Source organism: Mustelus asterias, chromosome 27, assembly GCF_964213995.1.
Source record: "Mustelus asterias chromosome 27, sMusAst1.hap1.1, whole genome shotgun sequence".
Classification (NCBI taxonomy): Eukaryota; Metazoa; Chordata; class Chondrichthyes; order Carcharhiniformes; family Triakidae; genus Mustelus; species Mustelus asterias.
In genome coordinates, this window is record NC_135827.1 from 36,594,899 (window position 1) to 36,610,031 (window position 15,133).

Here is a 15,133-nt window from a genome sequence, read left to right on the forward strand (position 1 = left end):
TTACCCAGAACGTAGCACAGTGGTTATATTATTGGACTAGTAACCCAAATGTAGGTACTCATAAATCAGACACACATTTTCAAATCCCCCATGGCAGGTGGGGAATTTAAATTCAGTTAATTCATAGAAATCATAGAAACTCTACAGTGCAGAAAGAGGCCATCTGGCCCATCGAGTCTGCACCGACCACAATCCCACCGCCCTACCCCCATATCTCTACACATTTACCCGCTAATCCCTCTAACCTACGCATCTCAGGACGCTAAGGGGCAATTTTAAAACGGCCAATCAACCTAACCCGCACATCCTTGGACTGAATTAAATTAATCTGAGATAGAAACTGGTCTTAGTAATATTGACCATGATAAAGAGTTAATGTTTCAAGTCCAGTTGATTCTTCTACCAAGCTGAAGAGGGAGAAATGTGATGAGTTTAGAATCGCTATAGTGCAGAATGAGGCCACTTAGCCTATTGAGTCTGCACCGGTTCTCCGACAGAGTATCTTACTCAGGCCCTCTCCCCATAAACCTACATATTTACCCCACAAATCCCCTTAACCATCAGATCTTGGGGCAATTTAGCATGGAAAATCCATCTAAGCTGCATATCTTTGGACTGTGGAGGAAACCGGAGCACCTGGAGAAACTCCACGCCCAAGGATGGAACTGAACCCGGGTCTCTGTGAGGCAGCAGTGCTAATAATTGTGCCACCGGGCCGCCCAAGTTGGAGTTGGAGAGAGAGGTGGAGAAGGTGGAGCAGAATAGACAGTCAGGGATAGGTGGGAGCTAAGGAGAGATTGACAAAGATGTCATGTTCACAGGACAAAGGGAGTGTTAATGGTGGTCTTAAAGACTAAAGAGGGTGTTAATAATGGCATAAAAGTAAGGGAGCAGAACAAGGGTCAGCATTCTGCAAAACAAAACAAGCTCCAGAAATTAAAATTCTAGTTGCACATTCTCCTCGTGTCTGCGTGGGTTTCCTCGGGTGCTCCGGTTTCCTCCCACAGTCCAAAGATGTGCGGGTTAGGTTGATTGGTCGTGCTAAAATTGCCCCTTAGTGTCCTGGGATGCGTAGATTAGAGGGATTAGCGGGTAAAATAGATAGGGATATGGGGGTAGGGCCTGGGTGGGATTGTGGTCGGTGCAGACTCGATGGGCCGAATGGCCTCTTTCTGTACTGTAGGGTTTCTATGATTTCTATGATTTCTAAGTCCAGTGGGGGAGAGGTTTGGGGGAAAAAAAAAATTGTAGGAGAGAGTTCGTGGTCTGAAGTTTTTGAACTCAATGTTAAATCCAAAATGCTAAGTGTCTAATCGAAAGATGAGGTGTTGTTCCTCCAGTTAGTGATGGGCTTCACTGGAACATTGCAGCAAGCCAAGGATGGACATGTGGGTGTGAGAGCAAGATGGTGAATTAAAATGTCCAAGTGACGGGAAAGCCAGGGTCTTGCTTGTGCACCATATGAAGTTGTTTTGCAAAGTGGTCACCCAGTCTCCCAAGTATCTCCAATGTAGAGGAGACCGCATTGGGAGCAGCGAATACCAGAGACCAAATTGATGGAAGTGCAAATGATACACTGTTTCACCTGAAAGGAGTGTTTGGGGCCCTGGACGGTGAGGAGGGGGGAGGTAAAGATGTTGCAGCTTCTGGAGTTACATGGGAAGATACCGTGGGAAGGGGATGTGGCGTTGGGGATGATGGGGTGGGCCAGGGTGTCACAGAGGGAAAGATGTCAATGGAATGTTGTTGGGGAGTGAGGGCAAGATGTGTTTCATGGTGGCATCACACTGGAGTTGGCGGAAATGGAGGAGGATGATCCTTTGAATATGGAGGCTGGAGGGGTGAAAAGTGAGGACAAGGGGGTTCCTATTATGGTTCTGGGAGGGAGGGGAAGGGGTGAGGACAGAGGTGCGGGTCGAATACAGTTGAGGGCCCTGTGAACAACAGTGGTGGGGAGCTCAAATCAGGAAAAGGGCAGATGTGGTGTTTTCGAAGGTGGCAAAATTGGAACAGATGTGATGGAGGATGAGAAACTGGGAGAATGGGATGGACCCACATGGGATGGGCACGGGATGTGGAGCGTTGTAGTCGAGGTAGCTGTGGGAGTCAATGGGTTTCAGGCTGGAAAGAAAATAAAACAAATCAAAACCTGGTGGTCAGGTGACACAAAATTTTAATTTTGAAAGCTTGCAGGAGGAAGCGATGGCCAAGAGAGAGTTTCCATAGTCTGTGCTGAATAAGGTGTTGGTGTACCTTCTGAAATATCTGCCAAGATCCCGAAGGACATTCGAATTGTTTACAATGTACATTTGTTTCTTTAGATGATCAGAACATTGTAACTGCCACAGTCACTCAACATACTGCAACAGGTAATGAGTGCTCTTTGTTAGCTTATTACTCTAACATTGCTTCATATCTACCTGAGCGCTGTGTAGGATTCTGTGTATTAGACCAGCTATTTTGCACTGATCAATCTCAGAGTTGTTTTCTCCTCGAGTGGAGATTTCAGTCAGCATCTTGAGAAATGCTTGATTGTTAAAGAACAGAGAACAAAGAAATGTTCAGCACAGGAACAGGCCCTTCGGCCCTCCAAGCCCGTGCCAATCATGATGCCCTAACTAAACTAATAAAAACCTTCTGCCCTTACTCAGTCCGTATCCCTCTATTCCCTCCCTATTCATGTCCCCATCCAGATGCCTCTTAAATGTTGCTAATGTGCCTGCTTCCACCACCTCCTCTGGTAGCACATTCCAGGCACCCACCACTCTCTGCATGAAAAACTTCCCCCGCACATCTCCCTTAAACTTTCCCTCCTCTCACCTTGAACCTGTGCTCCCTTGTAATTAACACTTCCACCCTGGGGAAAAAGCCTCTGACTATCCACCCTGTCTATGCCTCTCATAATTTTGTAGACCTCTATCAGGTGCTGGTGATTATTCTACTAAAGGTGTAGATTCATAGATTACCAATGAGTCTACAGTACAGAAGGAGGCCACTCAGCCCATTGAACCTGCACCGACAACAATCCCACTTAGGCCCTATTCCCGTAGCCCCATGTATTTACCCCACTAATTCCCCTGACACTAAGGGGCAATTTACCATGGCCAATCCACCTTATACCCAGTCATAGTCTCCATTGTTTTTATTAAACCATTGTTTTGTTGTTTCAATTTGCATATTTTTGGTAAAGCGCAAAGGACAATGGAAGGGAACATAACGTCTTCAAAGAATGCATCATTAAATACAGGTAAGGTCCAGCTTCAAAATAGCAAAGTAATAACACAAAAGATGAAGAAAGAAAGACTTGCTTTTCTCTAATTCGCAACCTCAGGACCTGTCATGCAGGAGACTGGGGTTCAATCCCCCGACGGGGAGTTTTGAAGGCACGTTGGGATGGTGTTGGGGCAGCACGGTGGCACAGTGGTTAACATTGCTGCCTCACAGCGCCAGGGACCCACGGGTTCAATTCCGGCCTTGGGTGACTGTCTGTGTGGAGTTTGCACATTCTCTCCGTGTCTGCGTGGGTTTCCACTGGATGCTCTGGTTTCTTCCCACACTCCAAAGGTGTGCGGGTTATGCTGATTGGCCATGGTAAATTGACCCTTAGTGTCAGGAGGGTTAGCAGGGTGAAAACGTGGGGTTACGGGGATAGGTCTTGGGTGGGATTGTTGTCAGTGTAGACTCAATGGACTGTGGGGGTTCTATGCCATGGTGCTACTCACTAAGCCCTGGCTCACTCCAATCCACCAGAATTGTTCTGCAATCGTCAGGAATTAAGGATATATCTATGGTAAGCAACCCAGGAGAATAACCATATGGGCATTGAAAAAATTATTTCTTTTTTAATTTTCTTTGAATATTTTTTTCAGTGCAAAACAATTAAATAAATAATCATTTTACCGATGAATTCTATTCACATATCTGATATCAGGGTCTAATAATCCAGAGATCTGCATTCATGATCTGGATTCATGAGGTCAAATCTCACCCCTGCGACTGGTTCATTAAATTCTGTTAATTAAATAAACCTGGGGTAAAAATACTCGTGTGAACAATGGCGACCACTTTGTCGTTAAATGGCTAAACACTCAACTATTTCATGAAGCGAAATCTGCCATTCTTACCCTGTCTTGCCGCAATGCGACTTTTAACTGTCCTCTATCATGTCCTTGCAAGCCATGTGGTTTTGTACAGGGGTGAGCAATGAATGCCAGCCTTGTCAACAATCTGCAATCCTGTGAACGAATAAAAAAGACGATGGAACATGGCAAAATAAAGAAAGATTTGTGTTTATATCACACTTTTCATAACCACTGGACATCTCAAAATGCTTTGCAGTGAATGAAATACTTTTTGAGAAGCCATCACTGTTGTAATGTAGGACATTTACGAAATAAGATCAGAAGTAGGCCATTCAGCTCCTCTAGCTTGCTCTGCCATTCAACAAGATCGTGGTTGATCTATTTGTGTTGAGTTCCACATTCCCATCTACCCCCAATAACCTTTGAATCCATTGCCTAGCAAGAAGCTATCTACATCTGCCTTAAACCTTAAACATATTCAGTGACCACATTTCTCAAGAAACATGGCAGCGAACAGGCACGCTCCTTCAAACTCCTACACACAGAAATGTGATCAAGACAGTCTGTTTTTGGTGATGTTGATTGAGAGATAACCATTGGCCGGGACATCAGGGATAGCTCCCCTGCTTGCCTTTTGAAAGAGTGCCATGAGTTTTTACATCCACCTGCGATGGGATGTTAACATCTCATCCACAAGATGCCGTCTTGTAAAGGTCCTTTTACTCCACACACAGACTGGTCTCGGATGCCACTGATAATTGTGGGTGTCTCTCTCCTGCTGGTGTTCAACTCACAACCCGGAAGTGTCGCGCTGGGACAACTTTGCAAGAGAGAGAGACTCACTGTTTATTCCTGACCAGTGAACTCACCCTTATGCCACACGTGTTGCCCTGGCTGCCACCTACAACCGTGTGTCTCTCTTTCTTGTAGGTAGAACCCAGAAGTGCCACAATGGGACAGCTTCACAAGAGAGAGAGAGAGAGAGGGACCACTGTTTATTCCTGACCAGTAGACCCCCTTGAGTGAGCAGTTTCGAAGTGCTCGGCCCCTTTACGGTCTGTACCTCGGAATTATGTTTTGGCTTTTAGTGACTCACCAAGATAGACGATGAGAGAGAGAGAGAGAGACCAGTCAAAGTTAATTTAAAAATAATTTATTCAAGAATAAGCCCAGCCAAACTCAGCCATTAAAACACAGACACTACAACACTATGCTGTGGAAAGAAAAACTAACGGCACAACGTAAATTCTTAGCATGACACGATTTACACGATTTACACAGAAACAAGAAGAATCCTAGACCCCTCCTCAACCTCTACCTAATTGAGAGATTTCTGAAGGCTGAGAGAATATACTCACCACTCCTCGGATCGTTTTAAAAACAAAAGTCCTTGCTGCTGGATCTTCCTTGATCTTTCCTCTGCCACAAAGTAGTTGTTTGGCTGGACACCTGAATTCACTCCTTTCCCCCTTTACACAACTTTACTGCACCGAACTTCACAGAACTCCTTTCCGAGTTAACAGCTGAAAGGTCAACCATCTCTCCTCCTTGTGTCCTCTTGGCCAGAGTTCGATATTATTTTAAAAGGCAGTTCCATAATCAAATTGGCTGACTCCTCCCATCGGTCAGTTTCAAAACACTGGGGTGCAAAGTGCTTACAGGATGAAACTGATTTGATCAGCTTCAATGACAAAGAGCCCAAACTGTTTTAGGAGGTATCTGATGGGCTGCTAAGTGTCCCAAGGTGGTTTCCTGGAACTGCTAAATGTTTTCCCATTAGTCGAAGTATTAATCTATATAGCTGGAGTAAAACTCGTTACCATTTCCATTTTGAGGGGCGGGGCTTAAACAGGCTAGCAAAGTCTAGTTGCACTGAGATCGGGGCGCCATGCTTAAAGGGTGCTCCAATCAGACCAAGAGATAACCTCGTCGCACCCCTACCATGGAGGTCTCAGGGGCTCCCCCCACACCGCACTCCCCGCAATCAACATTGGCATCTCCCCCTCCCCTGAGATCAATGCTGGTATCTCCCCCCTGTACCCCCCCTCTCCCCTCCCACCCCCCCACCACCCCCAGCCCAGAATCAATGCCGCATCTCTCCTCTCTGCCTCTCTCTCTCCTTCCCCCTACAACAGTCATTGCCGGCATCTCCCTACCTCCCCACTACACACACATGGACTCCCATGCGATATTCACTAGTGTCAATCTGTGCCAAGGGCCAATGCCAGAGGGCAGTGCCAGAGGGCAGTGTCAGAGGGCAGTGTCAGAGGGCAGTGTCAGAGGGCAGTGTCAGAGGGCATTGCCAGGGGGCAGTACAAGATGGCAGTACTGGGGGCAGTGCCAGGGGGCAGTGCCAGGGGGCAGTGCCAGGGGCAGTGCCAGGGGGCAGAGCCGGGGGCAGTGCCAGAGGCAGTGCCAGAGGGCAGTGCCAAGGGGGCAGAGCCAGAGGGTAGAACCAGAGGGCAGTGCCCTGGCACTGCCTGGCCATGTTTCTCTACCCTAAGGGCTATACTCACCTTTACACCTCTGGAGGAATCACCACGACAGGTCTGTGTGAACCTGTTGCAAATACAGCTTTGAAAACATGGCTGCGGGGGAATATATGGCAGGGGAGGGGCCTGTTAATAATATTAAAATGTATGGGTAGCACGGTGGCACAGTGGTTAGTACTGCTGCCTTACAACACCAGGGATCTGGGTTCGATTCCCGGCTTGGGTCACTGTCCATGTGAAGTCTGCACGTTCTCCCCGTGTCTGCGTGGGTTTCCTCCGGGTGCTCCGGTTTCCTCCCACAGTCCAAAGATGTGCGGGTTAGGTTGATTGGCCATGCTAAATTCACCCTTAATGTCTGGGGGATTAGCAGGCTAAATTCATGGGGTTATGGGGATAGGGCCTGGGTGGGATTGTTGTCGGTGCAGACTCGATGGGCCGAATGGCCTCCTTCTGCACTGTAGGGATTCTATGATCTATGATTTAAATGAGGTTGTCGCTTTTTGTGGGCATGAACCTGGCGATGTCACTGGCAAGTTGCGGGGAAAATCGTACAACGCAATCTCGCCGGAGAGAATTGCATTCCTGATTCTCTCTCTCTCTCTGACCAGAGCTGAAAGTCGTCCCCTCTCTCTCTCGGGCCGAGCAACTGGTCATCTGATCTGATCTTCTTTTGTTGTTTAGTGTTAAATTTTGTTGGGTAATAATCCTTGGAACATTTTAGTAAGTTAAAGGCAAGTCACTGAACTGTATAGAGGTAAATTTGATCAGTTTAAACAAAAGGACTTTCCATGGATGGAAATCCTTTGATCTTTTTCACCAGATCATGAAATAATTGAAGATATCAGTGCATAGTGCAGTAATACTCTCATTGCTATATTGTAGATACTCCATCAGTCGATGAACTATTCTTCTATGGCAGCAGAGTTGGAATTGCTTTTGGCATTTTGGGATTCATCATTTTGCTCATCCTTTCAGCTAGATTTTTGCACCATAAAACACACAGGTAAGCCTGGAATGGTATTTTGATAATACCTCCAATGTTTTCCTCTCATTAAGATAGATCTACAGGAGGCTAAATATTCTCTTTAGCTAGAATATTCCTTCCTCTGGCCACACACCAAAGGAGATTCACTGAGCCCATTAAAACATCATTCATTTCACCAACAAATCCGCCTCGGAAAAGCAGCCGGCATAATCAAGGACCTCGCGCACCCCTGGACATTCTCTCTTCCACCTTCTTCCGTCGGGAAAAAGATACAAAAGTCTGAGATCACATACCAAGCGACTCAAGAACAGCTTCTTCCCTGCTGCTGTTAGACTTTTGAATGGACCTACCTCGCACTAAGTCGATCTTTCTCTACACCCTAGCTATGACTGTAACACTACATTCTGCACTCTCTCCTTTCCTTCCCTATGTACGGAATGCTTTGTCTGTATAGCGTGCAAGTATCAATACTTTTCACTGTATACTAATAACATGTGACAAAAATAAATCAAATCAAATCAATGTTTTTCACCTTATGTAGGAAACATCCTAAGGTGTCTCACCTAGAGGAACTCAGCTGCTCCTATCCCAACTCCCACCGAGTCCTATCACCCCTATGTTCACTGACCTACAGGGGAATTAGTAGGGTAAATGTGTGCAGTTGCGGGAATAGGGCCTGGGTAGGATTGTGGTTGGTACCGACTCGATGGGCGAATGGCCTCCTTCTGTACTGTAGAGATTCTATGATTCTATGGACCTACAGGGACTCTTGCTTAAGCAATGCCTGAATTTTAAAGTTCTCATGCTGGTTTTTAAATCCCTCCAAGCTTTCACTGTTCCCTATCTCTGTGATCTCTCCAGGTCTATAAGATCTGAGCCATCCTCCAATTCCAACCTCCTATACGTTCCTGATTTTAATTGCTCTACCTCTGGTCGACTTGCCTTCACCTGCTGGGGCCCTGGAATTCTCTGGAGTTCCTCCCATAAATCTTTCGTAGAATCATAGAATCTCTACAGTGCAGAAGGAGGCCATTCAACCCATCAGGTCTGCACCAGTACTCCGACAGAGCATCTTACCCAGGCCCTATCCCCATAACCCCACCCATTTCCCATGGCTAATCCCCTTAACCTACACATCTTGGGACACTAACGGGCAATTTACCATGGCCCATCCACCTAACCTGCACATCTTTGGATCATGGGAGGAAACCAGAGAACCTGGAGGAAACCCACGCAGTCACCGGGTGAGCATGCAGACTCCACACGGACAAGTCACCCAAGGCTGGAATGGAACCCGGGTCCCTGGCGCTGTGAGGCAACAGTGCTAACCACTGTGCCATCGTGCTGCCCCATCACTCTATTTGTCTTTATTCCCCTGAGACATTCCTCGAAACCTATCTGTACCAGCTTTACTTAACCGCCCCTATATTCCCCTGCATGGCTGGTGTAGACTTTTATTTATTTATTTTTTATTTAACCATCATTTAGCCAGGCAAGACAATCGAGAACTGATTCTCATCCATGATAACGACCTGGCCAAGTGGCTGACGTTGCAGCTACAGGAATTACCCAGCAATTCAACATTTAAAAACAAGAAAATACAAAATAGCAGTGAGAGAGAATTGACAGTTTAGCATGAATCTGGTACCAAAGATGTGCGGGTTAGGTGGATTGGTCATGCTAAATTGCCCCTTAGTGTCAGGGGACTGGCTAGGGTAAATGCATGGGGATAGGGCCTGAGTGGGATTGTGGTCGGTGCAGACTCGATGGGCCAAATGGCCTCCTCCTGCACTGTAGATTCTATGATTCTATGATAATCAACAGAGCCTTAGCCCTTTAACAAAAGGCAACCCTGGTGATTAAATAAGTGAGCTTCAGTCTTAGCTGAACCTCATTGGCAGCCGCAAACTGAAATTAAATATGACTGATTTGATCAAGTCACATGGCCTCTACTTCCTCAGAAGAATAAGGAAATTTGGCATGTCAGCAACGACTCTCAGCAACCTTTACAGATGCACCATAGAAAGCATTCTTTCTGGTTGTATCACAGCTTGGTCTGGGCTCCTGCTCTGCCCAAGACCGCAAGGAACTACAAAAGGTTGTGAATGTAGCCCAATCCATCACGCAAACCAGCCTCCCATCCATTGACTCTGTCTACGCTTCCCGCTGCCTCGGCAAAGCAGCCAGCATAATTAAGGACCCCACGCACCCCGGACATTCTCTCTTCCACCTTCTTCCTTCGGGAAAAAGATACAAAAGTCTGAGGTCACGCACCAACCGACTGAAGAACAGCTTCTTCCCTGCTGCTGTCAGACTTTTGAATGGACCTGCCCCGCACTGAGTTGATCTTTCTCTATACCATAGCTATGACTGTAATACTACATTCTGCATTCTCTCCTTTCCTTCTTTATGAACGGTATGCTTTGTCTGTATAGCACACAAGACACAATACTTTTAACTGTATGTTAATACATGTGACAATAATTAATCAAATCGATTCAAATCAAATGACCACAGATGATAAGATGAGACAATATAATGTGAGAAACCTTTCAAAGAGGAAAGTTTAGTATTTAGTCTGATGCCACTCTTGTGAAGTGCTGTGGGATGTTTTACCACATTAGTGTGCAAGTAGCGGATGCTGTTGCGCAGTTATTATACTATTTGCAGTTTGTGCGGTCTATCATTCTAAAACTTAGGTACAGAAGTAAGTGTTTGTGTCACACAAACTGGACCTCTTAATTATTTCTCAATCTTAATTGCCAACCCTCTTGTACCTCTCAGCAATGGGTTTAAAATGTATTGGTAGAGATTTGGATTCCCCCCCCTCAGAAATGTTTGTGCAGTCCAAGCACCAGGGGAGAGGCAGAAGAATACAAATAAGTTTTAAATTCAATACAGCTGGTTTCTTTCCACTAAAAGGCACCTTTATCATATAATACTTGGAAGTACAAAGTAGCTAACACTGCTGCCTCAGGGACCTGGGTTCAATTCTGGCCTTGGATGACTGTGCGGAGTCTGCACTTTCTCCCAGTGTCTGCGTGGGTTTCCTCCGGGTGCTCCGGTTTCCTCCCACAGTCCAAAGATGTGCAGATTAGGTGGAATGCCCATGCTAAATTGCCCCTTAGTGTACAAAGAAGAACATATTAGGTGGATTGGCCATGCTAAATTGCCCTAGTGTCCAAAGATATGCAGGTTAGGTTGATTGACCATGCTAAATTGACCCTTAGTGTCCAAAGATGTGCAAGTTTGGTGGATTGACCATGCTAAATTGCCCTAGTGTCCAAAGATGTACACATTAGGTGGATTGACCATGCTAAATTGCCCTAGTGCCCAAAGATGTGCAGGTTAGGTGGATTGGCCATGCTAAATTGCCCCTCAGTATCGAAAGATGTGTAGGTTAGATTGATTAGCCAAGGTCAATGCACAGGGTTATGGGGATAGGGCGGCGGAGAGGACCTGGGTAAGATATTTTCCCAGAGAGTGCGTGGAGACTTGACAGGCTGAGTGGCCTCCTTCTGCACTGTATGGACTCTATGGAAAAAACTTTGCATTTTTAAACACACTACCAAATCATCACACAATGAAATATCAGAGACCTCCCCAGAGTAAGCAAAAATGGCAGCCATTCTCTACGTTTACCGTCTCACAAAACCCTTGGCTGTTCAATAATATTTCTGCATATTGTAAAAAATAACAACATAGAAACTAGAACTTTGAAAATCTCCATTACAAGAGAGGAAGTGTTAGGTTTTTTAGGGAACATTAAAACTGACAAAGCCCCAGGGCCTGATGGCATCTATCCTCGACTGCTCAGGGTGACGAGAGATGAAATTGCTGGGCGTCTGATGGAAATCTTTGTCGCTTCTTTGGACACGGGTGAGGTCCCTGAGGATTGGAGGATAGCGAATGTGGTCCCGTTGTTTAAGAAGGGTAGCAGGGATAACCCAGGAAATTATAGGCCGGTGAGCTTGACGTCCGTGGTAGGGAAGTTGTTGGAGAGGATTCTTAGAGACAGGATGTATGTGCATTTAGAACGGAACAATCTCATTAGTGACAGACAGCATGGTTTTGTAAGAGGGAGGTCGTGCCTTACAAATTTGGTGGAGTTTTTTGAAGAAGTGACAAAAACGGTTGATGAAGGAAGGGCCGTGGATGTCGTCTATATGGATTTCAGTAAGGCATTTGACAAAGTCCCACATGGCAGGTTGGTTAAGAAGGTTAAGGCTCATGGGATACAAGGAGAAGTGGCTAGATGGGTGGAGAACTGGCTTGGCCATAGGAGACAGAGGGTAGTGGTCGAAGGGTCTTTTTCCGGCTGGAGGTCTGTGACCAGTGGTGTTCCGCAGGGCTCTGTACTGGGACCTCTGCTATTTGTGATATATATAAATGATTTGGAAGAAGGTGTAACTGGTCTAGTTGGACCAAGGAGCGGCACAGGCTTGGAGGGCCGAAGGGCCTGTTTCCTGTGCTGTACTGTTCTTTGTTCTTTGTTCTTTGTCCACATTTTGACATTTTTTATCTACAGTTCTCAGACATCCATGAACAGTGTGCAACAATCAGAGGATTGCGAAGCTCAGGTAAAGATTTCTCCCATGAACACATTTTTATCAAATAACCAAACACTGTTATTTAAATATTAAATGATCTGTTTCATACAGATTTTGAGAATTGTTTTTACAAAGACTTTTAAGTGGGTAAGAACAGTGATAGACAGGGATGAAGATATGTCCCCATTTTTATCATTTGTCTTTGAATTCAGTTTCTTTTTTACTCATTCATGTTATGTGAGTGTCGCTGGCAGGGCCAGCATTTATTGCCAATCCCTAATTGCTCTTGAGTCTCCACCTCCATCTCCAAGGGGCAGCACGGTGGCACAGTGGTTAGCACTGCTGCCTCGCAGCGCCAGGGACCCGGGTTCAATTCCGGCCTTGGGTCACTGTCTGTGTGGAGTTTGCACGTTCTCCCAGTGTCTGCGTGGGTTTCTTCCGGGTGCTCCGGTTTCCTCCCACAGTCCAAAGATGTGCAGGTTAGGGGGGATTGTCCATGCTAACATGCCCCTTATTGTCCAAAGTTTTGCAGGTTAGGGGGATTAGCCAGGGTAAATGTGTGGAGTTACAGGGATAGGGCGGGGATGGTCCTGGGTAAGATACTCTGCCAAGAGTCGGTGCAGACTCGATGGGCTGAATGGCCTCCTTCTGCGCTGTAGGGATTTTATGAACTCTGTCATTTTAGTCAAAACTAGCTTTTGGGAAACTAAAAATATCACTTCTTTCATATTTATTATTACTTCTGCTGTGATTGCACCAGTCAGTGTAGTATTAGGGTCATGGATCATCCCAGATTTGTAATGAATTAGTTGAATTCAGCTAAGGCAGGAAATTGTCAATGTGAAGCAGTGTGTACAGGGTAGCAGTTGTGGCTTGTGGAGGTTGGGGGGATGCGCCGGGAGTGAGGAATTACATACTTAATGTATATACCATTCAAACGAGGTAATGATGCTTTAACCAATCAACTTGGGTCTTCTCAACTTCTCCTCTAGGGCCACCTCACGGCACAGATACCCGACGTGAACATCGTATACTCTGCAGTACAGTCAGCCAGACCAAACACTGTGAATCCCACAGCACAGGCACATGATCAGGACATCGTCTATTCCAAAGTCCAGACACTCAACGCAGTACGGAATTATAATGGAATTATTCCTCGTACTCCGAAACAGAATTTGAATGCAGCACCTCTGTCTGACACAGTAATACATAGCAACCCAGATATTGTATATGCCAAATTGAAATCATAAGATTCCCATTTTGCAAAGAAACTATCTTGTAGATAGTTAACTACGCGGCATTTGAAAGCATGAGTTCATTTCCAGGTGCTCTGCCATTCAATTAGATCATTGGCTGATCTTCTATCTCAACAGACTAAGGTGGTGAGCAGGATTGTGCTTTCAAAGCACCCACAGAGGCACAATGGGCCATACAGACTTCCTCTGTACCTTATATATCCATGTGGAGTAGCAATGATTTGCCTAAAGTGTTGTCCCACAGAATGGGGGTCACTCTGCGATTCGCTATCTCTACAAGACACTGAATCTAGTTGAGGTGTTCCCAATTTGTACTTTTGCCCAAGTAGCATTCTGTCAAATGCTACCTCCAGCTAGAACCTCATTATTGAAACACCGTGTATGGAGTGTGGATTTCTGCTTCAGTTGAATGAGGTGCCACAACCAGAAGCGTGATGGCACACTGGCACAATGGTTAGCAATGCTGCCTTGGAGCACCAGGGACCCGGATTCAATTCTGGCCTTGGGTGGAATTTGCACGTTCTCCCCGTGTCTGTGTGGGTTTCCTCCGGGTGCTCCGGTTTCCTCCCACAGTTCAAAGATGTGCAGGTTAGGTTGATTGGCCATGTTAAATTGCCCCTTAGTGCCAGGAAGATTAGCAGGGTAAATACATGGGGTTACAGGGATAGGGCTTGGGTGGGATTGTTGTCAGTGCAGGCTCGATGGGCCTAGTGGCCTCCTTCTGCACAGTAGGCATTCTATGATTCTAAGTGCGTCTTGGTCAAATTTACAACAATAAAGTAAGAACCAGTAAACAATGCCAGATTAATTTAGCACTGCCACCTCAATATAGTTTAGTTTATTTATTAGTGCCACAAATAGATTAACACTGCAATGAAGTTACTGTGAAAATCCCCTAGTCGCCACACTCCGGCGCCTGTTCGGGTACACTGAGGGAGAATTTAGCATGGCCAAAGCACCCTAACCAGCACGTCTTTTGGACTGTGGGAGGAAACCGGAGCACCCGGAGGAAACCCACGCTGATACGGAGAGAACGTGCAGACTCTGCACAAACAGTGACCCAAGCCAGGAATTGAACCCGGGTCCCTGGCGCTGTGAGGCAGCAGTGCTAACCACTGTGCCACCGTGTCGCCCACAGCATTGCGCAGGGACAAAGTTAAGTGTATTATTTTTGAGGAGGTGAAAGGTGTTCGGGGTTGGCAGGAATGCGGGGTTGAGGTGACAATCAGATCAGCCATGATCTCACTGAATGGGGAAGCAGGTTGGAGGGGCTGGGTGGCCTTGTTCTGCTCCTATTTTGTATGTTTGTATTATCCTTTATCGTGTGTACACATAACAATTTCCTGTCATTTGCTGTTAATAAAGTGAATGAACGGAATCAATAGAATTAATATTTCCTGCATGAGGAAAGTTATTGTAATGTAAAACAAATGTGTAAAAGAAAAGGGGAGATTCTCTCTGCCAGCTCCTGGTGAGTAGCAGGAGCTACTGTCCTGGAGAATTGTGCCAGTCACCAAACCTGTTCCAAACCTCCCAGGTACAAAGCCTCTCTCTTGCTTTTTATTTAAACAATTCATCCAAATGCATTACAATCCAAATACATTATAAATTACAATCCACATTATAATTCCACAATGATAAGTTATTAAAACAAGTCAACAGCAAATATATCTTCCTTAATACAGCAGCAAACAACCTCTCTTCCAATGAAAATGGAATCCGTTGTAAATTATCTGTCAACTTCCGGGTTACGCTATCTGGAGTGTCA

The 15,133-nt window shown here is 45.8% G+C and overlaps 1 protein-coding gene across 1 annotated transcript in view; it reads left to right on the forward strand.

Annotated features, from left to right (window-relative positions):
* LOC144480039 (uncharacterized) overlaps positions 1-13,838 on the forward strand; it is a 51,741-nt gene extending 37,903 nt beyond the window's left edge. Inside the window, exons 4-8 of the mRNA XM_078199198.1 lie at positions 2,322-2,369; positions 3,191-3,247; positions 7,457-7,577; positions 12,088-12,139; positions 13,102-13,838. Of these exons, the coding sequence (XP_078055324.1) occupies positions 2,322-2,369; positions 3,191-3,247; positions 7,457-7,577; positions 12,088-12,139; positions 13,102-13,359 (536 nt within the window). The 3' untranslated portion in view covers positions 13,360-13,838. The remainder of the gene's footprint in view (positions 1-2,321; positions 2,370-3,190; positions 3,248-7,456; positions 7,578-12,087; positions 12,140-13,101) is intronic.
* The last annotated feature ends 1,295 nt before the right edge of the window (positions 13,839-15,133 follow it).